The sequence below is a fragment of the Rhinopithecus roxellana genome, chromosome 4 (assembly GCF_007565055.1).
Source record: "Rhinopithecus roxellana isolate Shanxi Qingling chromosome 4, ASM756505v1, whole genome shotgun sequence".
In the NCBI taxonomy this organism is placed as follows: Eukaryota; Metazoa; Chordata; class Mammalia; order Primates; family Cercopithecidae; genus Rhinopithecus; species Rhinopithecus roxellana.
This window is the reverse complement of record NC_044552.1, coordinates 2,184,927-2,212,835: the sequence shown is the minus strand read 5'-3', so window position 1 is coordinate 2,212,835 and position 27,909 is coordinate 2,184,927. Positions and strand designations below refer to the sequence as shown.

The 27,909-nt window shown below is 41.7% G+C and overlaps 1 protein-coding gene across 1 annotated transcript in view; it reads left to right on the top strand.

Moving 5' to 3' along the window:
- CAP2 (cyclase associated actin cytoskeleton regulatory protein 2) overlaps positions 1 to 27,909 on the top strand; it is a 166,098-nt gene that overhangs the window by 52,897 nt on the left and 85,292 nt on the right. Inside the window, exon 4 of the mRNA XM_010352727.2 lies at positions 19,459 to 19,536. Coding sequence (XP_010351029.1) covers positions 19,459 to 19,536 — 78 coding nt within the window. The remainder of the gene's footprint in view (positions 1 to 19,458; positions 19,537 to 27,909) is intronic.

Sequence of the window (27,909 nt, the reverse complement as noted above, 5' to 3'; positions counted from 1 at the left end):
CAGTTAAAAAATAAATCATCAGCTAGGTGCGGTGGCTCACGCCTGTAATCCCAGCATTTTGGGAGGCTGAGGTGGATGGATCATGAGGTCAAGAGATCAAGACCATCCTGGCCAACATGGTGAACCCTGTCTCTACTAAAACTACAAAAATTAGCTGGGCATGGTGGCTTGCACCTGTAGTCCCAGCTTCTCAAGAGGCTGAGACAGGAGAATTGCTTGATCCCAGAAGGTGGAGGTTGCAGTGAGCCGAGATCGCGCCACTGCACTCCAGCCTGGCGACAGAGCAAGACTCTGTCTAAAAAATAAAAATAAATCAAAATAAATCATCACGGTCAGGTTTTAAGTCATGAAATTAGCAAGTTAAATATTGAGAAACATAGATTATTATCAACACCTGTGAAAAGAAGGGAAAAAATACATAGACTGTTAGATTGCCATGTCTGTGTAGATTTTTGTTTCTCTCTCTCCACACACACACACACCCACCACATACACACAGCGTCCTGAATTCATCACAGCTGTGACAGTTGATCCAGTACCTCCTTCATTCCCTTCATTCTCATTGCTCTTTTGTAGTTGAGGAAAGTGGACCATTGAAAGACTGGGGCTCTGAGGCAATTTAAGAAAATGAGACAAAGATTTATAAGTAACCAGAAAATTCATCAATATATTGACTTGCAGTCATTGCCAATAGAAACACCTTGAGCTCCATCTGAGACAAGATATTTATGTAAACCTTACACATAAGTATTTTAAGTATTTTATTTTGTACTTATAGGTATTTTATTTTATTATTTATTTATTTTGAAACAGGGCCTTACTCTGCCACTCAGACTGGAGTGCAGTGGCGCAATCTCAGCTCACTGCAACCTCCACCTTCCGGATTGAAGCAATTCTCTTGCCTCAGCCTCCCAAGTAGCTGGGATTACAGGCGTATGCCACCACGCCCAGCTAATTTTTGTATTTTTAGTAGAGAGGGGGTTTCACCGTGTTGGCCAGGCTCATCTTGAACTGCTGACCTGAGGTGATCCACCCACCTCGGCCTCCCAGAGTGCTGGGATTGCAGGCATGAGCCACCACGCCCAGCCTCTATAAATATTTTAAACTGAAGATCAGGTTAATAAATAGAATTTTGTTTGGTTTTCCAGTTTGGATTGGGTTGTGGTGTGTTGATTCCCCCTCAATGGTTAACATTCAAAATGATAGAGATTGGGCAAGAAGTGACTTTGGAGTCTGAAAGAATAAATTGGGAAATTAAACATTTCTTGGTGGGGACTTTACTGTGTATTTCTAATAATCAAATCTCTGTGGTTTCAAGAGTTTTTGGCTATATTTATACCATTGTAAACATCTGGATGGAAAGTGAAAAATTAAGTTGATTATCTCAATATACACAAATACAGGCAGTCCCAAACTTTTCAGGGAGATGCCCTCTCCCCAAAGCTCATTTGTAAATTATTTCTTAGAAACTTGGAAGGCATTTTCCCATAGACATTTCCCATAGACCCTGTGTGGTTGGGCTCCCATGGAAAGATATCTAACAGCACCACTGCATGTGCTGTGCACAGAGGCTGCAGCTCAAAAACTATTCACTAATGGTTTGTACCATGAGATAAGTACAGAAATTATGAGTTACACTTTGAAAACTTGCATAGCAGTGCAACAGAAGAATTAAATCTGCTGAATCTAGTAATTGAAATAACTTAGACTTCTACTATACTTTGTATTTCAGCTTTTTAAATTTCATTTTTCTAGTACTGCCTTTTTACTTATTTTACAAATGAGACATTATGTAGAAAAACCTTCTCTATTGGTTACTGAGCAGTACTTACATAATGCAAAATACCAAAAAATTTATTTCACCATGCTTTTAGTTAAATGAAACAAGAAAACAATAACACGAAATGAAAAACAGTCATTTGTTATGAATGCTGACACCTGGGGGAATGTGAATTTAATTAGAGAAAGTCAAAGACGTAAATAGGGATTTCTATGTGTACTTTCAGCTGACTTTGGGTCTGATTCCTTTCTATTTTCGATACCAAACAAGATTTTTCTTTTTTCTTTATGTGAGTATATAGTTATGCTGCTTTGGTGCTTAGCAACCATTATTAGGGTTACCTGGGAATTCGCGAGTGGGACAAAAAGACAGGAAAAGAGATTTTCTGAGGATAACCGAGCAGGAATTGAAAGAAGGAAGAGTAGGGAGGTGGTATATGCACTTAAGAGAGATTTGTCTTGTTAAGTATAAAGTCTGGAGGGATAATCATTGAATTACTGACAGTGGTCACCCTTGGAATAAAGTCCTTGGAATCAAGATATTGCCTGAAAGGCACTTCACCAGGCAGCAAAAAACAAAGTAAAGAGAAAATGTGGGCACCAGCTGGTGCCACCAGTCCTGCACAGCTTGGCTGCAGGGCAGCCTAGAGGTCAGGGGTCCCAGCTACCTGGGAATCCATGGGGAATGAGGAACCAGTGTTTAGCAAGGACCTTCCATGGTTGAGTGATCATAGTGAGTTCTCAATGCAGATGAGTTGATATTGGGTGGACCTGGTTCATGAATGAACAAAATCTGGTTCTTAGCTTTTTTTTTTTTTTTTTTTTTAAGAGGCAGAGTCTTGCTGTGTCCCCCAGGCTGGAGTGTGGTGGCATGATCATAGTTCACTGCAGCCTCAAACTCCTGGGCTCAAGAGATCCTCCCACCTCAGGCTCCCAAGTAACTGGGACCACAGGCAGCTAATTAAAAAAAAAAAAAAAAAGTTTGTAGAGACGGGGATCTCACTATGTTGCCCAGGCTGGTATTGAACTCGTGGTCTCAAGCAGTCCTCCCACCATGGCCTCCCAAAATACTGGCATTAGAGACATGAGCCATTATGACTGGCCCTTAGCTTAATTTTAGTCACTAGGGATCAACTTTCTTTTCCTGCCTTATTTTCATTTTCCATATTAGTAAGAGAGGCAGTTTTTTTAAAAGGGGGAAGGAAAACTAGCATCTGTAGAGGGTCTGCTAGGTATCAGACCCTGGGCACAGCAGTCAACAAACATTACTTCCTTAATCATTAGGAGAACTTTTTGTTTGTTTGTTTGTTTTTCTGAGACCGAGTCTTGTTCTGTCATCCAGGCTGGAGTGCAGTGGCGTGATCTTGGCTCACTGCAACCTCCGCCACCTGGGTTCAAGCAACTGTCCCACCCCAGCCTCCGGAGCAGCTGGGATTACAGGCACTCGCCATCATGCCTGGCTAACTTTTGTGTTTTTGAAGAGGCCGGGTTTCACCATGTTGGCCAGGCTGGCCTTGGACTCCTGACCTCAGGTGATCCACCTGCCTTGGCCTCCCAAAGTGCTGGGATTACAGGCTTGAGCCACCGCGCCTGACCAAGAGTTTTCAGTGTATCTTTTGAGGTAATGAAACCATGCCTCAGAAAGGTTGGGTAAGTTGGGAATGGTTATGTGTGTGGAAGGGGTAGAGTTAAATTCGATCCCAGGCCTGTCAGAAGCTCATGTTTGCGGTTTCTCTACTACATCACAATGCTTTACAATAATTTCAGTCATTCGTTATTAAGCAATAGTTACTGAGCTTCTGTTGTAATAAAGGTCCTTCTGTATGGGCACCTACTGGCTTAGTCCTCTGGAATACATTTTCTACGTGGAGACACAAGGCATATATACATACATGAAAACTTAGATCAGAATATGACTTAAATAACACAAAGTGAAAGGATGATGCCATAATGCTTAGTGTCACAGTGGATTCCAATATAAGGAGTACCTTGTTGTCTCTGATATTTCTGAGTGGTCTTAGCCAAGTGTCCTTTCTTTGTGAAGACCCAAGATTCATCAACCATGAAGGATTTGCTGGTTCTCTAAATCAAAAGATTTGGCTTAAATATGTTGGTAAAGTGCTTTAGATTCCTTAAGTGATAGAAAAACAAATTAGAGAATTTGGAGAGGAGCCAATCTGCCGAGTGTTTTGTGGCTATACAATGATTGAATTTGAAAATGCAGTTTATTCAAGAGAATAGTTTTGTTCAGAATATAAACTTCTAACAATATTCATGCCTATCAGAAAAGCAAATGGATTTAAACATGCAATGTTTTCTTTCTTTTCCTATTCCCATGCCCTGAGAACTACTCGCTGTTCTAAATTCTTTCCAGTCTTTGATCTTTTAAAACATAAATTGCGATAATAAATTATTTAGAAGAGTTCAATGTTGGGCTTTTTAAGTTACAATGATTGGTCTTACATTATAGATTTTGCAGACTTTTCTGCACATACTGTTTCTGTAACCTGCGTATTTAACTTAGACTATGTCTTCTGGACCTCTTTCCATGTCAATGAGTTGAAGTCTACATTATCTTTTTTATTTTATTTTATTTGTTTTGAGACAAAGTCACTCTGTTACCCAGGCTGGATTACAGGGATGCGATCTCAGCTCACTGCAACCTCCATTTCCCAGGTTCAAGCGATTCTCCTGCCTCAGCCTCCTGAGGAGCTGAAATTACAGACACCCACCACCATACCAGACTAATTTTTGTATGTTTAGTAAAGACAGGGTTTCACTATGTTGGCCAGGCTGGTCTTGAACTCCTGACCTCAAGTGATCCACCCACCTTGGCCTCCCAAAGTGCTGGGATTACAGGTGTGACCCACAGCACCCAGCCTACATCATCATTTTTAACTACTGTATAGTATTTCTTCATGTGTTACACCATAATTGATTTAAACAATACAAATTGTATGTAGGTGAAGTAATGTATGTGCAAGAATTTAGGGCTTGGACTAAGGTGACACAAGTGAACCTTGCAGGATGTGACCTAAAGAGAGACCACCTCTTAAATTCCATACCATGGGCTTCTTGCTAGCTCTACCCTGGTCCTATCCCTGCAAGGATGGTCATCTAGTAGTATTTATAATCATTTAAAAAACTAGTTTCATTTGACTTGTTTTCAGTTTTGACCCTATTGTAAACCACATTGCAGTTCGAAGCCTTGTACTATTATTTTATTATTATTATTATTATTATTGTTATTATTATTATTTTTGAGATGCAGTTTCACTCTTGTTGTCCCAGGCTGAAGTGCAATGGTGCAATCTCAGCACACTGCAACCTCCGCCTCTTGGGTTCAAGCGATTCTTCTGCCTCAGCCTCCCAACTAGCTGGGATTACAGGTGCCCACCACCACACTTGGCTGATTTTTTGTATTTTTTGTAGAGACAGGATTTCACCATGTTGGCCAGGCTGGTCTCAAACTCCTGACCTCAGGTGATCCACCCACCTTGGCCTCCCAAAGTACTGGGATTACAAGCATGAGCCACCGTGCCCAGCCAATGATTTTATAGTTATATAATTATTTTCTCAAGGAAAATTCCTGCAATTAGAAATGCCTGGCCAATGGCAAGTGGTCCCTAATTTTATTGCCAAATTATTCTACCACATATATGTTGTACTGATTCATATTCTCACAGTGTCTTAAATGCTTTAGGCTATTTGGTGATGATTATGAACTAGGAAAATAGGAGTTTTAGGGAAATGGTGCTTGATTTGAAAGCACATTAATATTCATGACATTGATTGTTTAAAAATACTTTGCTGTCTGCTGAATAAGCAGGCAAATAAAAACAACCCACATAAATCATCCTTTTTGCGAAAGAAAACCATTGATCAGTTCTACCTTTTTTAAATTTTAAGACGGAGTCTTGCACTGTCACCCAGGCTGGAGTGCAGTGGTGCAATCTCGGCTCACTGCAAGCTCCTCCTACCGGGTTCACGCCATTCTCCTGCCTCAGCCTCCTGAGTAGCTGGGACTACAGGCGCCCACCACCATGCCCAGCTAATTTTTTTCATTTTTAGTAGAGACAGGGTTTCACTGTGTTAGCCAGGATGGTCTTGATCTCCTGACCTCATGACCCGCCCTCCTCGGCCTCCCAAAGTGCTGGGAATACAGGCGTGAGCCACTGTGCCTGGTTCCAGTTCTATCTTTGATCTATTTGATGTACCAAGAAATTTGTTTAAATTGCCTCTTTAGGGTTGGATATGACGTATTTTGGATGGAGTTGGTGGGGCATTCAGGTCACCTTAACTGAAACCAATAATGCAGCTGAAATATATAATAGAAGATTCTAGGTCTGGATGTAGAAAAGACACATTGGAGCTGTTTCTTAGTGTTAGAACTGTGCACTGATGTAAATACTTTTGTGAGCTGGAAGTTGCCAAGGCAACAGTCCTATTAATGAAGAATAAACCTCATTTATTATCAGTGCCTGAATAATTATTTTTTAAATAAATGCACCTAGTGGTCTAACATTGACATTCTCAATCTACCTGCTCATCTTTCCTTCCCAGATTGCAAAACTATTTAGCCTTATTCAATAAGCATGCCTCCTTTCTCCGCCAATGAGAGTAAAATCATTTTAAAAAATCAGTAAACTGTAAGGGCATTAAAAATGCTAATTTTTAACAATTACCTAATGTAAAATTATTGCCCTTTTGATTTGTGCTTTGGCTAAGGCAGAGCCTGAAATCAACTGTGATTTGGTTGGTATTTGAGCAGGCCAGAGTCTTTAAATTAACTTGTCTTTACGATTTAATGGAATATTGCCAACGTATTTGTTAAGTAAGTGGAGTGTGACATTACTGCTTCCTTCCTCCCGTCAGACTGTAAATTTAGACTCCATTTTACTGAGTGCACATGGACACTTCAGAAAGGCAGCTGTGGCTGAGTTGTAGCCTTTATGAAATCTCTTGTCTTGAGGAGCCCAAGAATTGTGTTAAGGGAGATAGTGGTTCCAAATGACTGAGGACCAAGCAGTCTACTTTCTGGATTTTAGAGAAAAGGAAATCTTCTATCCAAAATAAAATAAAAATACATTCCCCTTTTCATTTTCTTTTTTGTGAAAATGCTTCTTGTGTTTTGTCAAGCTAACCAAACGGGAAAACTTACCTTTTCAACCATGGGTCATATCAACAAACCTCCTGTCCAGGTTGGATGTTTGCTGTCTGCGCCACACAGTTCACACCTCATCACTTACTATTCACATGCACTAATGATTCTGTGTTCCTGTCTAGTTTCCCCTGATTTATATCTAATGTAGCATCTCAGCACATACTCAGCACATAGTAGATATTCAGAAAATACCAGAAAAAAAAAAAAAATATATATATATATATATATAGAGAGAGAGAGAGAGAGAGAGAGAGAGAGAGAGAGAGAGAGAGAGAGAGAGAGAGAGAGAGAGAGACTCTGAGTGAGTCTTGCTCTGTCACCCAGGCTGGAGTGCAGTGGTGTGATCTCTGCTCACTGCAACCTCCACCTCCCAGGTTCAAGCGATTCTCCTGCGCCTACCTCCCAAGTAGCTGGGATTACAGGTGCCCACCACCACGCCCGGCTAATTTTTTTTTTTTTTTTTTTGAGACGGAGTCTTGCTCTGCTGCCCGGGCTGGAGTGCAGTGGCCGGATCTCAGCTCACTGCAAGCTCCGCCTCCCGGGTTTCCGCCATTCTCCTGCCTCAGCCTCCGGAGTAGCTGGGACTACAGGCGCCCGCCACCTCGCCCGGCTAGTTTTTTTGTATTTTTTTTAGTAGAGACGGGGTTTCACTGTGTTAGCCAGGATGGTCTCGATCTCCTCACCTCGTGATCCGCCCATCTCGGCCTCCCAAAGTGCTGGGATTACAGGCTTGAGCCACCGCGCCCGGCCTAATTTTTGTATTTTTTAGTAGAGATGGGGTTTCTCCATGTTGGCCAAGCTGGTCTCAAACTCCTGACCGCAGGTGATCCACCCGCCTCAGCCTCCCAAAGTGCTGGGATTACAGGTGTGAGCCACCGCGCCCGGCCCAGAAAATAATTTTTGATTGTAAAATTGTGTAATAAGTTTCTGTTTCACTCAGGTCTTTTCAACAGATTTTTTTCTGATAATGAAAAAAATATTTGGCATAAGAAAAATGAACAATCCATATTTGAAAAAGAGAACAAAAACCGTTCAGAATCCCACTACTCGAAGGTAACTTCCACTGATACCATGGTGTGTTTATCTCATAAGAATATTTTTTCAAAGTCTGAAGAAGCCAATCATTGTACAGTCTGTTTTCTCCTTGATAAGATAGAATCACAGTGTTATCTGTGCTGGCTGTGTGTATAGGGCAAGTGACACCTGCCAAGCACTAGCAGGGTACAGGTAGTTCAGATGAGATATTAAAATGCCAACCAATGATGGGACCAGTCACAGACCAAAAAAAGCTGGCCCTTCTGTCTCACCATGGCAATTTCAGATTCAACTGCAAATAGCAGGCAATCTGATTTCTCATTTCTTAACTCTTAGCTTTAGACAGTGTTACTGACAAAACAGATTTTTACCCTCAGAATAAGTTTTAGCACAAGCAGACGTACACTTTCTTTGCTGATGGCGCTTCTGGCTTGCTTCTTTGTGCCCTTTCCTAGTGGCACACTAGGAAGAGAGTAATTTCCCAAACTAATCAGGTAAAATAGGAAAAAGTCCATGGGAACCCAAGAAGTCATAGCAAAGAAACATTCCGTACTTCTTTATTTTATTCTTGGCTATGATAGCACAAAGGGGGCAGTTTGGATGTTGGTTTAACGCCCCCCCCCATCTCTATGACACCTCCAACCATCCCCAAATAAATATGCTAAAAATAACAACAATAAGCACAAAGAATAAAATCTTATGTAGTTAGTATAAGCATCTTTGGAGGACTTTGCTATTTTTCATAAGCAGCAGCAATCCAAGTAACAACAGAGCACTATCAGTTTCTTAGTGACCTCCCATATCATAGTTTCACTGTCCTTTCCCCCAGATAACTGTCTCTAAGCCCGTCTTACATACGTATTTATCACATTCACCCTCACCTCACCGGTAGTCTCCCCACACATGTCAGTTCATGGGGAGATGAACTGGAATGGAAATCCCATAACATTGACTGAGTAAGTCCTTTCCAGTTTTTTTTAAAACGTGGGGGAGGGGGCCACCTATTTTAACTCACAGGACTGATAGCAAAAGTTGGGAAGATACAGGGATGTTATGGCTTCTCCATCCACTACTTATAAATCAACATTGGTTGGGTTTAACTTTTAATAATTTATACTCCGTTCAAATCCTGACCATGTTGTTCCATGCATTCTTCCATCTACTCAGCAGATCTTGAGCACCTGTTGTGTGGCAGGCAATGGGTAGAGTGGAAACTGAGATTTCAAGGCGAGGTGGGACTTTGAAGTAGAGACTTGGAAGAATGCTAGAGGGAGCAGACTAGGACAAAACCATTGATGGCATGGAACACTACTGATGACTTTAGAGAACTTCTCTATTGGGGTCTAGATGGTGTAGACTAAGGAACTGCCTTTTTCCTGCCTTACCACTATTGATTCATTGCATGATTGGTATCACTTGGAACTGTGTATCAGGGAAAAGACAAATGCCTATGAGATCCATCTGTGTCTTGTTTTTGAAGATGGTCATATGCCCCATCTGTTGTTCTTTGAGCCCTTTAGTAAAGTCAGCTCCCATACTTAATTTTCGGTCATGTTGCCTTGACCACAGTGAACGGAATCCTTTTCAAACGGTAAATACATGTAAGTTGTCTGCTCTATGCAAAACCCCATGCTAGGCTCAGCAGAGGATACAGAAGAAGGGAATAGGAAATCTTGGCTCTTTAGGGATGGAGAGTGCCATTGAGGAAGCAGTGAAGACACTATTCCCACAAAGTTAACCCACAGTGGTAATTAGTATGGGATTAGAGAGAGGGCAGTAGGCTCAGGTCAGTAGACCCGACTCTAATCCTACATTTGTCCACCAATCTTGGGAAATTCGCTAACCTCTCCAGGTCTTGATTTCTTTTTTGGAGAGGCAGAGGCCTGTTTCTGGGTAAATAAATGTATTTATTGTCCCAGGGCTCTTTCTTTTTTTATTCTTTCTTTTCTTTTTTTTTTTTTTCCTTCCTTGCCCAGGCTGGAGTGCCATGGCATGATCACAGCTCACTGCAGCCTCAGCCTCCTGGGCTCAAGCAATCCTCCCGCCTCAGCCTCCCGAGTAGCTGGAACTACAGGCATGTGCCACCATACTGGGCTAATTTTTCAATTTTTGTAGAGACGGGGTTTTGCCACGTTGCCCAGGCTGGTCTCAAACTCCTGGGCTGAAGCGATCCACCCACCTCAGCCTCCCAAAGTACTGGGATTACGGGCATAAGCCACTGCGTCCGGCTCAGGGCTCCTTCAAGCAGATCCCTGGGATACATAGAGACCACCCTTACTGGAGCAGAGGGTACTTGGAGAGGAGTCGTGGCCGTGACGCTAGAAGATGAGGGTCCAATTGTGCAGGACTTTGGAGGCAAAATGCTAGACTCATCCAAGCCCTTTCTAAGAAAGGAGAGCTCTTGAAGTGATTATAAAAACGTAAGTGTCGGCCGGGCGCGGTGGCTCAAGCCTGTAATCCCAGCACTTTGGGAGGCCGAGACGGGCGGATCACGAGGTCAGGAGATCGAGACCATCCTGGCTAACACTGTGAAAACCCGTCTCTACTAAAAATACAAAAAACTAGCCGGGCGAAGTGGCGGACGCCTGTAGTCCCAGCTACTCCGGAGGCTGAGGCAGGAGAATGGTGTAAACTCGGGAGGCGGAGCTTGCAGTGAGCTGAGATCCGGCCACTGCACTCCAGCCCGGGCGACAGAGCAAGACTCCGTCTCAAAAAAAAAAAAAAAAAAAAAAAAACGTAAGTGTCCAGGCGCTGGCTGAGTAGGGATGTGATGGGGCATTCTGTCTTCGCCTGCAGCCTCTGCTCCCAAACACCATTAGCACATTTTTGCCCTGGAGTCTTGTTTTCTTTCCTTTCACTCTTCTTTTGTCATCTACCATTACCATGGCTGCCCTGTGCTCAGCAGAGAGGCAAAGTGCTCACGTGACTGCTTTATAAATACTTTTGGGTGGTGGTAGTTCCCATGACTGGCTTAACACTGCCCACTTGTCTTCTTCCATTAGGTAAGTGGTAGTAGCTCTGAAGTCAGTCTTGCTTGATATGTTTCAAAAGAACATTGGCTTGACGCAGTTATATCCAGCTCTCGTGATCTGCATTGTTTTCATTTTCTTTTGCCAAACTTTTCCGTTTTCTATGCTTCAAGTCTCTCCCTGGGCAATAGAAGAGAACTTGGGAAGAATCAGGATTTAGGAATTCTTGCTTCAGCTTTGCCACTTGGGCAGAGAGCTTTATTTTTTCTAGATGTTCATCCCTTCACTTAAAAAAATGCAAGGATTGAATGAAAGGAGCCCCTTCGGACGGTATGAGTGCATGGTTTTGTTACAGCAGGTTGTGAGTCAGACAGGAGCAGGGCAGGAGGGCCCCCACTCCAGGAACGTCAGGCCACCATCAGGTGATGGTCCAGAGGTTGTTAACTGTCTTGCTAAAATAATGATTAGTCGCAGCTGGCACCAGGGAAAGGCAGGCTCCCAATAAATAGGAAAAACCTGAAACTGGTGATAAGTTCTCGATAAGATCTAAGGAGCTGGGTGAGCAGACTCAAGCATGAGCACTAAGAGACAAAATGGTGGAGTTTAACTGGTATATGACCTTCCTCTAGGAATGCCCAACTGCTAAGAGAAAAAAATGCCTCAAGTGAGCATGCACACAACTTAAATAACACACCGCATGTGGTCCCTCTCAAGGGCTGGCAGGTGTGCATACGGACAGCCCACCCCAAAGGAAGAATCAGAGAAGAGACACAGACCCAGGAAGAATGCCAGCATGTAGAACCCCAAATCGAAGGGCAAGTCACACACTTGAAACTCTCAAGTCACCCGCTTGGCCCTCTTCCAAGTGTACTTTACTTCCTTTCATTCCTGCTCTAAACTGTTTTCTTTCTTTCTCTTTTTTTTTTTTTTGACATGGAGTCTTGCTCTGTCGCCCAGGCTAGAGTGCAGTGGCGTTATCTCGGCTCACTGCAATCTCTGCCTCCTGGGTTCATTTCATTCTCCTGCCTCAGCCTCCCAAGCAGCTGGGACTACAGGCTCCCGCCACCACTCCCGGCTAATTTTTTGTATTCTTTAGTAGAGACGGGGTTTCACTGTGTTAGCCAGGATGGTCTCAATCTCCTGACCTCGTGAACCGCCCGCCTCGGCCTCCCAAAGTGCTGGGATTACAGGCGTGAGCCACCACTCCCAGCCTAAACTTTTTAATAAACTTTCCCTCCTGCTCTCAAACTTGCCTCAGTACCTCTCTCTGCCTGTGCCCCTCAGTCGAATTCTTTCTTATGAGGAAGCAAGAACTGCGCGGTTGCTGCCGACTTGTACAGATTCACTGCTGCTAATGGTTTTGTAGTGGATGCCCTCTGAACTGTTTTGTTAATTCAGCTGCTAATGAAAATGGAATAGAAATGAGAGACGAAATATATGAAGTATCATTTAGGCCAGTGGTTTTGAAAGTGCAGTGTCCAGACTTGAAGCATCAGCCTCACCTGAGAACTTGTTAGAAATGCGAATTCTCGGGCCAACCCAAATCTACTGAATCAGAAACTCCAGAGATGCGACTCAACAGTCTGTTTTAAGAAAGCCTCCAGTTGATTTTGATGGACACTCAGAACCACTGGTTCAAGTCTTCTGCGAGGTGCATCATATGTCAACTCAGATATCTTAATCTGTGTTTACAGGGTTGGTGCTTATGTTCACATTTACAAAATCAGGCGTCTTCAGTCTTGTTTTAAGCAAAATCACGAAATGGGTGAAATTTTTTTTTTTTAATTATACTTTAAGTTCTAGGGTACATGTGGATAACGTGCAGGTTTGTTACATATGTATACTTGTGCCATGTTGGTGTGCTGCACCCATCAACCCGTCAGCACCCATCAACTCGTCATTTACATCAGGTATAACTCCCAATGCAGTCCCTCCCCCGCCGCCCGTGATAGGCCCCAGTGTGTGATGTTCCCCTTCCCGAGTCCAAGTGATCTCATTGCTCAGTTCCCACCTATGAGTGAGAACATGCGGTGTTTGGTTTTCTGTTCTTGCAATAGTTTGCTGAGAATGATGGTTTCCAGCTGCATCCATGTCCCTACAAAGGACACGAAGTCATCCCTTTTTATGGCTGCATAGTATTCCATGGTGTATATGTGCCACATTTTCTTCTATTACCTCTTTTGGGGGCTCATTTCTTATCTCAGTTTCATCTGTCAGGTTCTTCTTTAACTCTTCATTGGCAGAAAATCTAGCGACTTTTCCTTTAGGGTACAGGACAGGCCCCTAAACAACAAATCTGAAAACACAGTGTCTCTATGAAAAACAGGGCATCAGTAGACTAACTGGGGAGTTATGTGAGGATGGCATTGGGAATAGGGCCTGCAAATTGCACTGAGTATACAGATGCCCATTCCCCCATCTTTAGAGGAAGAGGGGCCCCTTCCCTTGGCTGTCTGGTTCTCAAGAAGAGGGCTGATGCAGTTTCAGAAGGATCTGGAAATGCCTTTAGCACAAGCACCCAGGCTGGATGCTTTTTCCATCTTCCAAGTATTGCCTGTGGCTTTTCCCCCTGTTGTGCCTGTTCATTTTGCCATCCACATGGGACTTTGCAGCCTGTAGTGCTTCCAGTGAAACAATGCAAAGCTTTGATGAGTATTCAGAAATTAACTGGGCTTCCCTAGGGAGCCAGCTGTCTTTCCTGAGGGGATTAGATAGAAATAAGTCATATTTCGCTAGTGTCTGCTGACTGCCAAGGCTGGTTTTAAACTGATTTCTGAAATTCATTCCCCTGTTCTTCGTCCTAAGACCACACAGCAATAGATGTTCCACCAGGCTGTCTGAGAACCCCGGTTACTGGTGTGATAAGTGGTAAAGTTCAAACAGAATGCACAGATTTGACCTTGCCAAAATTGTCCCTTTCCTCTCTGCACACACATGCTCACAGGCAGATAGATGCACATGTTCACCCACAAAGGTTGTCCAGGCTTTCTGAGCGCTGCACACATGTGATGGACAAACTCAGCAAAACCCCTCGATTATTTGTCATTACTGAAAACCCCTACGTTTGGCTTTTTCTTTCACAGTGTTTTGAACTGCCTGAGTGAGCCAAATTCTCCCTTTCAAGTTACCAGACTCAGCAGGTTCAGTAAAATTGCTCCTAAATAGGATGCTGTCTGGTTGAAGGGACTCATGGAACTTTCCAGAAGGAAGAAGCAAGTGGATCGGAAGTTGGAATGAAAGTCCTTTGACATGTGGACTGATGAGGTTAAAAATGAGTGTGGATTAGGGTCTGCTAATTATACCCAGAGTTCCAGGAAGCTGAAAGAGGTACACAGTCAAATTCTCAGAAAGGTTTTGTCTACATAAGCAAAATGGAAGGGAGAGTTGAAGCAGATATCTCAGTATTAGGCCATTCTCCACCCCAACCTCAACTTCTATTGTTCCCATGAAACACCATTTGGAGGAAGAGACTAATTAATGAAATTGGCCATCTTTGCTTATCAGACGTGCCAGAAAATTGCTCTATTAGCAACAGGCTAAATGTTGTTACTAGGGAAAGGCTAATGATCATACTCATCTTGGGATAACTACAAAATATTGTTAATGCCACCTCTGAGCTACAATTTTAACTGCAGAAGTCAGACCATCCAAATTACTGTTTCCACAGCAACTACAATTCAGTCGGCTCTGCAAAGCTTGTCATAGGTGAGGACGTTACCTCTATATTATCGTTGCTGGGGAAAAGTGCACTTATTTTATTTATAGCCAAGCTGTGCAAAGTTGTATTTTGTAGTCTTTTATTTGGAAACGTGGTCATTAGAGACTGACAAAAGTCCTTCTGAATCACTGAAATACATGTTTTGATACATGGAAAAATACTGCATAGCTCAGAGCTTCCCATTCACAATGTCATAATGGCCTCCAGGACAGTGAAATTTGAAAGCCCTCTATCCTTCCCTAATGAATATCCAAAATTTGAGATCTTGAGCAATATAGTCCCAGCAATCAGGCTACCAGGACAAAGAGAAAGAAGATGGTGTACTCCAAAATGACTTTGAGAAAAACATATACTAATTTAAACATTCATGAGACTTATACCTATTGCGTTAATGATGATTGAATTTGTGATTTTAATGTAAATAGTCTACAAATCTTGGTTTGATTTCAGACATTTTCTTCTCAGTGGGAAAAAATATCGTTGGATGAGAAGTGACAAGGAATGTTAGAAGCAAGAATAAGGTGTTCGTTCATTTCAGTTATATTTTGGAACATTTGTCAGATGCCAAAACGTTAATATGAAGTGGTTTGACAAAAACTAGTCGTTTTCTGTTAGTTAACACATTTACCCTTCCAACCCAGAAAGTTATCTGATATTGACACGGGGATCAAATTAACCTAATCCTCCTGTTGTTATTTTGTTGTTTTGGTATCTGTTTTTGAAAATGTATTAAGCAAGTTCTTGCCTATCTATTAGAGAAGTCAGTCATATCCAAGATTGCAGAGAGATAGAAACTGCCCATAAACAGATGTGGAGCTAAAAAGGAAGAGATTAAAAATGAAATTATGTATAGAAGAATATAAACTCATGACCAAATAAAACCGAATCACGGAATTTTTCTCTCCCCAAAAGGAGCAAAAAAAAAAAAGGAGTTAAAGAAAAACACCTCACTAATAGTAAGCAGACAAAAAACCCATAATCTAAAGCAATACATTTTAGTAACTGGTGACTGAGTGGCTTTTGATTTCTAAACCTGCCTCCAGCCCCCCTTAAAGACATTCCTTAGGGGTAATGATATCAGGAAAGGAGAATACGAAGCAAGAAATAAAACACTGTGGACTGCTTCTGTTTATAGATGTAAAGCCCTCATGTCTAGGTTCTGAATTGGAGAACTGATCTAAAGTCACAAGGGACCACTCCATCCGAATGTTGTGTGTTCCAAGTACGTGGAGTGAATCCTGGTTTGGGGCATTTAGCAAATTCCCAGAAGAATGAGCAGCACTTGAAGACACAAATAAGACGACATCATCTCAGCCAGATTCTTCCTCTTCCTGTTCTAGCAGGCCTTGAAGAATAGAGAGCAGAAAGCATTTAGCCCCCAGATTCTTGCTTGAAAGGGGAAAGAAGCTGATCTCCAATATGATGGCAAGGAATCACCCACTTTTTATCAGAAAAATTAAAGTATCTGAAAAAATTAAAATACGCGCAAAATGGAAAGATCCAGTGTGGCAGCTACAAGTACTGCGTCAGAAAGGAGGCTAGCATGCAAAGTAGAAGGATGTGGGCTTGAAGAAGACGGGACTTAAGGAACAGAAACAGGTTCCTCACAATGGCTTAATAAGAAGATAACTTGTACTCTTAGAATTTAACAAAAGTATAAAGAGTATTTTTAAAATAGCCTAAAGACAAGGTGATAAAACAAGAATGAAATGAAAAGGGAGATTTAAAGTCTGACAAATCAAGAATTAAACACATTAATGCAAAAATGATATATAAATTAGAAATGGTAACCTATATGAGACCTGTTGAAAATTTGTTTACTAACAATAGGAAAAGTATTCTTATAATCACAGAGAATACAGATAACAAACAAGGAGATTAAAGACAGACTCTAAAATATATTAAGACATTCAAATATTCTACACTGTGAGGATAATTGGGTCCCTGAATAGAGACTCTAACAAAAGGAACAGAAGAGACACTGAAAGATATAATAAAATTTCCCAGAAATGAAGAAAGAACCAAGTCTATTCCAGGAAATATACTATGGAATGCTCAAAATGCAAACATATCTTAGTTAAGCCATTAAACCTCAAGGATAAAGAAATAATTCTTGAGATATCAAATCAGAATAAGTCAATTTCCTACAAGGGAGAAAAAAATCAAGCTAGTCTCAGACGTCACTATTGCCACAGCTGGGGCCATGCTCTCTGAAAATAGAGAGAGAAAATCACTCAAGGATATTATATCCCATCAAGATGTTGTTAAAAGGTAAAGACAACAGGGAGACATGCTTCAACCTGAAAGAACTAAAACCACTTTGACACCTTGTTGAAGAAAATACACAATAACGAATGTCCAGCCAATTAAAAAAAAATAAAAATAACTCAGAAACGGAGAAGTTAAGGTGAGAATCATTAGGTTTGCTTAAATGCAGAACTAATACTTAATAACTATGTACACTAATATTATAGATCGAATATGAATGCTATCAGTTTGGAGAAAATAAAAATAATAACTAAAAACTATGGAAGATAGGGATCAGAGATGGAAAAAGTGTAAGTACTTATGTTCTCATCTTTCCCAGCAAGAAGTCAATCAATACTATCTAGAATTATGTCTTTTAGAATGCAATATATAATTACCCCAATCTCAACATTTTATCATCTTTCTTTTTAAACCTTAGAAAGATCATTTAGGACATAAAAACTATTATGGTACAGAAACTTTTCTTTGAAGTTTAACAGTTCCTTTTCATTTTCATCTCTACTATTCAATCATAATTAAAATGTATGCTTTTTTTGCTCAATGACTAGTGGTTAAAAATTTTAATTTTAAAAATAAAATATTTTTTAAGAAGAAAAAAGTGTAGCACTAGGTATGAGCCCATTTTATAAGTCGCTCTGCATATATTCTTAAAAGGTGGTTACAATGATGTTCATTTAATGATTATTTCTAGGTTGTGAGGCATTTTTTTAAAACTTGAATCTTTGCTAGGTGTGGTGGCTCATGCCTGTAATCCCAGCACTTTGGGAGACCAAGAGAGGAGGATCGCTTGAGCCCAGGAGTTTGAGACCAGCCTGGACAACATAGCAAGAACTCATCTCTACTAAAAAATTTAAAAATTAGTCAATTGTGGTAGTGTGCACCTGTGGCCCCAACTACTCAGGAGGCTGAGGCAGGAGGATTGCTTGAGTCCAAGAGTTGAAGGCTGCAGTGAACTAAGATTGCACCACTGCACTGCAGCCTGGGTGACAGAGTGAGACCCTGTCTCTAAAACAAACAGACAAAAAAAGAAAACAAACAAACAACAAAAAAAAACCCTGTAATCTTTGAAACATTTTTTTTTTTTTTTTTTGAGACGTAGTCTCCCTCTGTCACCCAGTCTGAAGTGCAGTGGCACGGTCTCAGCTCACTGCAGCCTCCGCCACCCAAGTTCACATGATTCTTCTGCCTCAGCCTCCCAAATAGCTGGGACTACAGGCGTGCACCACTATGCATGGGTAATTTTTGTATTTTCAGTAGAGACAGGGGTTTCACCGTGTTGACCAATCTGGTCTCGAACTCCTGACCTCAGGTGATCTGCCCACCTCGGCCTCCCAAAGTGCTGAGATTACAGGCATGAGCCACCATGCCTTGCTTAATCTTTGAAACTTTACACATTAAAAAAAAAAAAAAATTTATTCCAAGTCAGTATGCTTTATCTTAAAAGAATAACTGCGTGAATTTTCTTAAAAACTAGAAAAAAATGCCAAAATGGTTAATTCTCGGTGATCTGGATATTTTTTCTTGGTACACTTCTGTAATTTGTTTAATTTAAAAAATTAACATAACAAAGAAAAAAGAACCCCCCCAAAAAACCAAAATTAACAAATTAGTTGAATGAGTCAAGGGTGAAGGTAAGAGAATATGTGTTTGAGGGCATTCCTGCTTGCACGTCTCCTTGTGGGGTGTTGAGTCCAAGTGGGGTCCCCTTTACCAGGGCCCAGATGGCACTGAAATCTCCCCTGGGCTCATCTTAATGATTAGAAGCCACTGGCTTTCAGTGAGCATATCTAAATGGGGATGGTTTAAAGGACAATTCTCTTTCCTCCTGAAGGTGTAGAATAGAATTTGGGCAGATGTGAAAGAGGGTAAGAGAGAGACAGCCTTTGAAAACAAGTGCACTTTGGAGCTCAAACATTTTTTAACAACTTTATTGAAGTAAAATTCACATGTCATAATATTCACCTTCTTAAAGCGTATGATTCAGTATAGTCACCAAGTTTTGAAACCATCATCACTGTCTATTTCCCGAACATTTTCACCACCCCCAAAGGAAACCCCATACCCATTAGCAGTTCACTCCCCATTCCTCCCTCCCAGCAGCCCCAGCACCCACTCATCTGTAGTGGTTTCTGTCTCTACAGATTTGCTTCTCCTGGACATTTTATATAAATGGGATCATACAAATGTACTCTTTTGCGACTGGCTTCATTCACTCAGCATAATGTTGTCAAGGGTCACCTGTGTCGTAGCAGGTGTCAGTGCCTCGTCTCTTTTTCATGCTGAATAATATTCTCTTGTATGGATCAATCACATTGTTTATTGGTTCACGATTTGATGGATATTCGGGTTGTTCCCATGTTTTAGTTATTATATGATGCTGTTATGAACATTCATTTACAAGTTTTTGTGTGAAGATATATTTTCATTTTTCTTGAGTATATACCTGCGGGTGGAATTGCCTGATTATATGGTAACAATTTTTAGGAGTCAAACATGGAAACTGCCATTTTCCTCTTTGTTCCCAGGCAGAAATGGTGCACAGCGCTTTCCAGGCCCAGCGGTCTTTCCTTCTGATGGCTTCTCAGTACCAACAACCCCACGAGGTAAGATAGTGTCCCGAGAGGGAAGGTGTCCCAAGGTATGGGCAGTGTAAGATGGAAAACAAGGAGGCAACAGAAGCATTTATTATAGTTGACCTCCTCAAAATGAGACTTAGAGCACGTGTAGGTTCTGTCTGTAATCTGGATCATGGTATAGAACAATTCTTCTCTCTCATAATCTCATTAATAGTAGACAAGTTTTGTTTTGTTTTTTTTTTAAGTATGCCATTTGTGAAAAAAAGAAGAAAGCAAGCAATGTGTTGTCTTACTACTAATATGGCATTATGGTCAAATTCTTACTGTAACAAATGAACGTTACCAGTTTAAAAGGTGAGTTGACTTGTGTCATCTTTATACTAGTCTCACAACCTTTTATAATCACGGAAGTGTTTATAACTAATTTTTAGCCCAGATTTTGAGCTGCTTTGTTTTCAAAGACTGTTCACATCTATGATCATCTCTAACCTCCGTGTATGGATTTTATTACCTCCTATTTCCTAAGTAACGTAGATGGGCTAAACCGGTGGTTAAGTGTTTTGTGTTTACGGGTCGTCTGCGGAGCTTCATTGCAGTTTCTGGTTCATCAGGCCTGGATTGTGTCCCAAGATTCTGCTTTTTATTAAGCTCCTGGGTGATGCCTATGCTGCTGATCCTCATTCTCAAAGCACCAAAATTGGAAAGAATTTTCATGAGTCTTAAGAACTTAGGCATAGTCCACCTCGCCTTTCTCTTCCACCATAAATATGAATGAACTTTTCTTAGGTTAAAGATATTTAGAGGCGTTAGAGGATCTGATGCTAACTGCAACAATATTACCAATGTAGTAATTTTAACAACTTTTAATCTATTGTAAAATTAGAGGATCTGATGCTAACTGCAACAATATTACCAATGTAGTAATTTTAACAACTTTTAATCTATTGTAAAATTACCAAGTAAGGCCCATGGTAAATTTTAATACAGAAGGAATGAAATTGTGATAACAGATGTTAAGAGCAAAGTAATAGTTGGCGGAGGTCCGTCTCATTCCCTAGGCCCTGTAAATTTCCCACTCTCTAAACCAAAGCGTAGTCACCACCTGCCCAAACTACTGACATTGTATCATGCAAATAACTGCATTCCCTCTACCAAGGGTTCATAATGACAACTTTTGACCATGCTAATTGTGTCACGAATGAAATTATTCATTAAAAAGTAGTTCTACTACTGGCATACTTCGTTATATCAGAAAAAAATAAAAATTGTTCTTTTGGCTAAATATTCTGCATCTGAAATTATAAACATTTATGTAAGTAAAAAATAAATTGAGTATACGTTATGACACAATAGCTTAAATGTAATAGCTCACTTTGAATTATAAAACAAACTCCTGAAATTGAAAAATTTGAGCTAAGAATCCTGGGAATCCAGAACTTTGACCTTCAGGGGATGACACTCAGCTCCATAAAGGGGCAAGACCTGAGACCCGAGACCCTCCCTGGAATGGTCGTTTCCAGCCATGCTTGTGCGGTAGAATCACCTGCAAAATTAAAAAAAAATACCGGTACCCGGGTCCCAACCCAAGAGTCTCTGACTTCATTGGTCTGAGGAGTGGCCTGGGCTTAGAGATTTCTATGGGCTTCATGGGTTATTCGGACTTCCAACCAGAGCTGTCAGCCCCCATCTGAGATGGATATGTCACCTCACTCCACATGAAAGGAGTTAGCTCACAGCCTAGGTAGGAGGCTCTGTAGGGGTGAAAATATTCCGTGTTCCATCATGGATGCATTTTCCTCTGTGGTCTTCTCAATCTCTGCTTTGCAGAAGAGCAAAGTGAAACTAGGAAATCACAAAGTGATGTGTTGTAGATTCAGCCTTAGCCTGCCTTTTCTGTGAAGTGGGAGGAGAGGTGGTCCAATTGAGATTCTCAGGTAGAAGAAGAACTGTGACTTTCCTCACTGGGTTACCACTCCATCCCTTCCCTAAGCCTCAGAACAAGAGGCCTCTCCAATGGCTTTGCAGGCCTTAGACAAAAAAGCCACTCACTAGACATTGGATGAAAATGTGAGTGAATGAACAATGAATGAAGGCGTTGGGTCTGTGGCATTCCAGCATGAGCCAGGGTCAGGGACACTGTGTGGCTTAGCATGTGGCTGTGCAGATTCTTGGTCATATCTACAGTTTCCCTTTCTTACTCTACTGCATCCTCTCTCTTTTTTTATCTTTTCTTTTTTTAAAGATGGGTTCTTGCTCTTGCTCTGTCACCCAGGCTGGAGTGCAGTGGTGCAATCCTAGCTCATTGCAGCCTTGAACTCATGGGCTCAAATGATCCTCCCACCTCAGCCTCCTGAGTTGTTATTACAGGCGTGAACCACTGTGCCTGGCTCTATTGAATTCTTGATAAAGGGGAGGGAAACTGGTTCCCAGGGAGGCATGCACTGGAAATGCCTGGCAGCACTTACCACAATGTTCCATGTGCAATAAGGCCTGGACCAGGACCAGCAAAATGCCAAGCAGGCTTATGATGCCTACCTCCCTTCCTGGCCCTTCCCTCTACTTCCCTTTCCTCTTTATTCAGAACACCATCCTACGACTTCCACCTGAGAGAAAAGCAGACCTGAGAGATTACCACATGTTGTTCGGAACCCCTATCCACTCCAGTGGGGATGGTACAGGCTCATGAGGCTGAAGAGGAGTCCCACAACCAGCAAACAAGACCTCGGGTTTTATTGGGTATTTGCATACAGGGGAGAGAGTCCAGTAGCAGAGGGCTGGACAGGAGAACTACAACCACTTGCAAAAGGCATGTAATTTATGTAGCATTTTCATGTAACATCCTCCATCTAACAACCTCCACCTGATAACCTTCATTTAACCTAAAACAAAAGGCCTCCATTGCCCCACATGGCCGGTGTTCCATGGTATTCCCCGGGAAGCACCAGGGGCTCAAATGTTCCTCATAGAAGAGCAATGGATCTCCAGGTTGGCCACTCCTAGATTCTTTAGTTGCAAACTCTGAACACACATTCAGGTGGATCTGCCATACAAGATCACTCTCAGGGTGTGCTCAAGTCATTGCTGTCAACTGCGTCTGTCACACAGTTGCCACAGTGGTGAAAACAGTCTATGGCCAGACCTTGATCCACCCAGTATGCATTCTAGAAGATGCATCTTAAAGATGAGTATCATAATGCAGATCATATTTTCTCATAGGAACAAGTATTATAACCATTTGTGTCTTACTGTCCTCCTTCTTTCAGGAGGAAGAGAATTAACTGCTGTAATTTCAGCTCTCATTGACGTACAGCAGCGCTTCTCCACCCTTAGCGTGCATGACAGTTCCCTGCAGGGTTGTCAAAACTCAGGTTGCTGGGCCCCACTTATAGAGCTTCTAATTCAGTAGGTCTTGGTTGAGTCCCAAGACTCTGCTGTTGTAAAAAGTTCCCAGGTGATGTGATACTCCTGGTGCAGAGACCGCACTTTGGATCCTGTGCTGTATGGATGGCTCTCACTGTTATAATTTGAGCTCACATTTCTTTCAGGTGCTTCCGAATTTCATTTCCAACTGTCTCCAGACCACTGCTTCTCAAACTTCAGTATTGATTTGAATCATCTGGAGATCTTGTTAAAGTGCAGAGTCTGATTCAGTTGGTCTCAAGTGGGGCACAAGAGTCTGTAGTTCTAACAGGCTCCCCAGCGATGCTGGTGCTGCTGATTTTTCACTACACATTGAGCAGCAAGGCTTCAGTCGTTGCCATCCAAAATCCCAACAAGCACAGAATCCCTTGGTGGTCAAATCTCAAATTCATATTCTCTTCTCCTACCATTTCTGTAGCAAAGTACACCGTGTTATGCTGCAGTAACAAACATCTCTAAAATCTTAGTGATGGATAACCACAGAGGTTTATTTCTTGTTGACGCTATATAGCTATCTGTTGCAAGACAGTTTAATATCTAGTGGATGCGTTACTAAATAATGACTCATATAATTATTTACTTAGCGTTGTAACAGGGCTCTGAGAGAAAAGAGTATAGAATGAATCTTCAATAGGAGTTTTGGGCATTGGGGAGGGAAGATCTTTTAGGGCTGGAAGACCTTCCAGGGAGTCCCTTGGATCCTGCTAATGAATGCAAGTGACCACTCTTGCTGCCACAGCATAAGGCAAAATTAAACCAACATTAGTGATTGGTTGTGGCTCATGTCAGCCTTGTGAGACCCTGAGCAGAGAACCTAGCTCTGCCTTGGTCCAGAATTCTGACCTACAGAAACTGTGAGATGATAAATGGATATTGTTTTAAGCCACTAAGTTGTAGTAATTTGTAATACAGCAATAGAAAATTAATAGGGATTCTCTCAATTCCCTTGTTGCTGAACTCTAAGGTAATGAATTTTTTAAAACTTTTTGTGGGTACATAGTAGGCATATGTATTTATGGGGTTCATGAAATGATTTGATACAGACATGCTATACATAATAACCACATCACGGGGAATGGGGCATCCATCCCCTCAAACATTTATCCTTTGTATTGCAAACAACACAATTATACTCTTAACTTTTCTTTTCTTTTTTTTTTTTTGAGACGGAATCTTCCTCCGTCACCCAGGCTGGAGTGCAGTGGTGCTACCTTGGCTCACGGCAACTTCAGCCTCCTGGGTTCGAGCGATTCTCCTGCTTCAGCCTCCTGAGTAGCTGGGATTATAGGCACGTGCCACCACACCCAGCTAATTTTTGTATTTTTTAGAAGACACAGGGTTTCACCATGTTGGTCAGGCTGGTCTTGAACTCCTGAATTCGTGATCCACCCGCCTCGGCCTCCCAAAGTGCTGGAATTACAGGCATGAGCCACAGCGCCTGGCCTATTTATCATTATTTTAAAATGTGCAATTATTATTGACTACAGTCACCCTGTTATGCTATCAAATAGTAGGCCTTATTCATTCTTTCTAACTACTATTTTCATACCCATTAACCATCCCCACCTCCCCACCTCAGCTCCCCCACTACCCTTCCCAGCCTTTGGTAACCATCCCTCTACTCTGTATGTCAATGATTTCACTTCTTTTAATTTTTAGATCCTATAAGTAAGTGAGAACATGCAATGTTTGTCTTTCTGTGCCTGGCTTATTTGCCTGGCTTATTTCATGTAACATAACAATCTCCAGTTCTATCTATGTTGATTTCTTTTTTTTTAATAAGACCACAGGCCACAGACCAGAATGTGCCCTTCAGTTCCTCCACCTTCACTCTTCCATCTATCCTGGCAGAAGCAGGATAAGGGATTCATTGACAGCCCTGATTGACAGTGGTGACCCCCAATTTCAAATTTCCTTTCTCACTTTGGCAATGAGGAAACAGATCTCTTGCATTCTCTAATACTAGGACACTCCAACATTTTGGCCTTGACCCACAGAAAAAAGGATATTTTACTTCACCACCCAGTTTCACAAAACATATTCTTAACATGTGCACTGCATTCTGACATTTTTCTTCTAGTCTATTCTATGCTGTGGTCATGACCCACTGAATTGATCTTAAGATGCACTAGTGGTCACACCTTGCAGTTCAGAATCACCTTTCTCATTTATTTATTACATGCTCATGACATAAAACACATTATGAAACATTTGCAAAACATCTCAGCTTTTCTTGTCTCCCCTTGTTGTATTTTACATAAATAATCTTTGGGCAAAAGAATGGCCCAGTTCTTATAGTACTTATAGGTTTTTTTGTTTTTGTTTTTGTTTTTTTTTTTGAGACAGTCTCGCTTTGTCACCCAGGCTGGAGTGCAGTGGCGCGATCTTGGCTCACTGCAAGCTCTGCCTCCTGGGTTCACGCCATTCTCCTGCCTCAGCCTCCCGGGTAGCTGGGACTACAGGCACCCGCCACCACGCCCAGCTAATTTTTTGTATTTTTAGTAGAGACAGGGTTTCACCGTGTTAGCCAGGATGGTCTCTATCTCCTGACCTCGTGATCTGCCTGCCTTGGCCTCCCAAAGTGCTGGGATTACAGGCGTGACCACCGTGCCCCGCCCCGTACTTTATAGTTCTTATAGTCTAGAATTTGTCAAGCCCATCCTCTTCCAGTTGATGGAAGGATTCTCACATGGAAAATGGACAAGAAGCCCCCACCCTGGCTTGCTCAACTATTCATTTACTTTTACAGCAGTTGAGCATAGGGAAAGTAAGTTATTTCTAGTTCTCAAACATAAAAAACAATATTCAGTGATACATTAATAATCCAGCCATAGGATGTAGACCTGGGCCCTTTCCTTTATTCACTACCCAGAGTCCTTTTTGCAGACACTACATGTAAGAGCCACACTACAGTCATTTATAAGAGTTGTATGTCAAAATAAAACTCTAGAAAGTGTTTAGTTGACATGAACAAGTGTTTTTTGGCCTGGGACCAACTCACCTCACCTAGGAGAGATGAGAAAACAAGAGTGTTAATTCTAACCATGGCCCGAGCTGCAGAGGTAACCTTTTGTAAACCACGCATCTGATGCCTTGATGGGCACCACTCCAAGGAAGACTATCATTCAGGGAATTCCTGGGAGGTCTCCCACTGACGTCCCACCAGTCTAGCCCTGAGTAGTTTGCAGGAGCAAGAAGGGAAGCACCCGGAGGGTGGAGAACTGCAGCTCATGGGCCATAAGTGCAGCAGGCTTTCTGCTGCCTTCATACTTTCCCTGTTTTCTCCAGCATTTCTTGTGCTGCTAAGACCTGACAGTGAAATGATCTGTGTGTGTGTGTGTGTGTGTGTGTGTGTGTGTGTGTGTGCGCGTGTGTGTATTTGCATGGAATCAGTATGCACCTGCACATAGAGAAAAATTAATCTTAAGTTTTTCAACTTCAGGGAAGATGATTTATGGTCACTGATTGCCCGGTAGGTTTTATTCTATCTAGGAAGTCTGAGTTCTGTATTCCTCCATAAGGGAGAGAGAGAGAGAGCATTTCTACTATCCTCCCTCTCCTTTTCTTGTCTTTATTTGAACTTGTACTTTAAAAGGAAATAGTGCCTTCCTGTGCATAAAGCAGTCATCTAAAACTGATGCTCTTTCCTTTCATTGTTTATAGAATCTGAAAAACTAGAAGGAGAAGGAGGGTTAGCGACCCCTCTTGGCCATTCCTCCCTCTCTTGAGTGAATACACATGCCCAACACAGTCCTCCGCTCAGCACTTTCTCAATAAGGATTTTCTAAGGCATGGAGCAGTCATCGAATTTGTTAATAATTTGTTCACATTAAGCAAAAAAGCCTAGCAGCAGTGATCTTAGGACTTAAGCTAATTATTTAGATGCATGAGAGATCCAGATTATTAGTGAGCATAAATATGTTCGGGATTTTAATAAAACATATTAATTTGTGAGGGTGGTCAAGAGTAGAAACTTTGGACTTGGGCCTACTTGGATTTGAATTTCACATTTTCTACTCATTAGCTCTGCTAATCCAAATGCAAGAAAAACAAATTCATCTGTATCTTCTAAGTTTGTGAATCTTCTATCTTTTTCTCGGTGTCAACTGGAGAATTAACTTGGTAATCCACTGACCTACTCTAACCAAAACAACTTGTCAAGTTACCCACATGGGGGAAGGCAGTTAAACTTTCTCAGCCCGTGTTTTCTTGTCTTTAAAATAGGGATAACGTATCATTCCTACCTCAAAGGATTATTGTGAGGATTAAATGAGAAAAGGCAGGCCAGGGTCATGTGACTGACTAGAAAAGTTCATTATTAGTCAGTGTTGTCCGACTGCTTTAGCAAAAAGTCCCCAAATCTCAAAGGCTTAAGAGAGGAGATTTTTTTTTCTTGCTCACATAAGATCTGCTCCTGTGTTTTTGGTTGCCAGTCTTCCACATGGTCGTTCAAGGACCAGGCTTCTTCCATCTTGGGGCACCCAACTCCTCTAAGTCCTCAGCCATTGAATTGGAAAAGAATGCAGGAATGTTTTATGGGCTGGGCTTGGAAATGGCCTACGGCACCTCGCCTTCATTCAGCCTTCTGGTCATTCCTAGCTGCAAAGGAGACTGGGAAATTTAACCCACCTCTATGCCTGGAAGAAAGAAGTGACAGATTTGGTGAGCATGTGGCCAGTCCACCAGAATGAGTCACTTGGTTTGGCTAAAATGAGCTCTCTCTCTGTGGAAATGTATTATCTTTCCAAAAACTCATAGGGATTTCCCAGACTAATACCCCATTTCTCTAGCCGTCCAGGGAAAGACAAGAAAGACTTTGAAATCTAACAGCTGAATTTTTATTACACTTGAGTATAAATATATGTATCTATGTATGTATGTAATATTTCAAAATTTCTTTTAATTACAGTGAGTTTATCCTTTTTGCCTATAAAATGTTTTACCAAACTATAAGGTGTCAAGTTACTGTACAGTATTTTA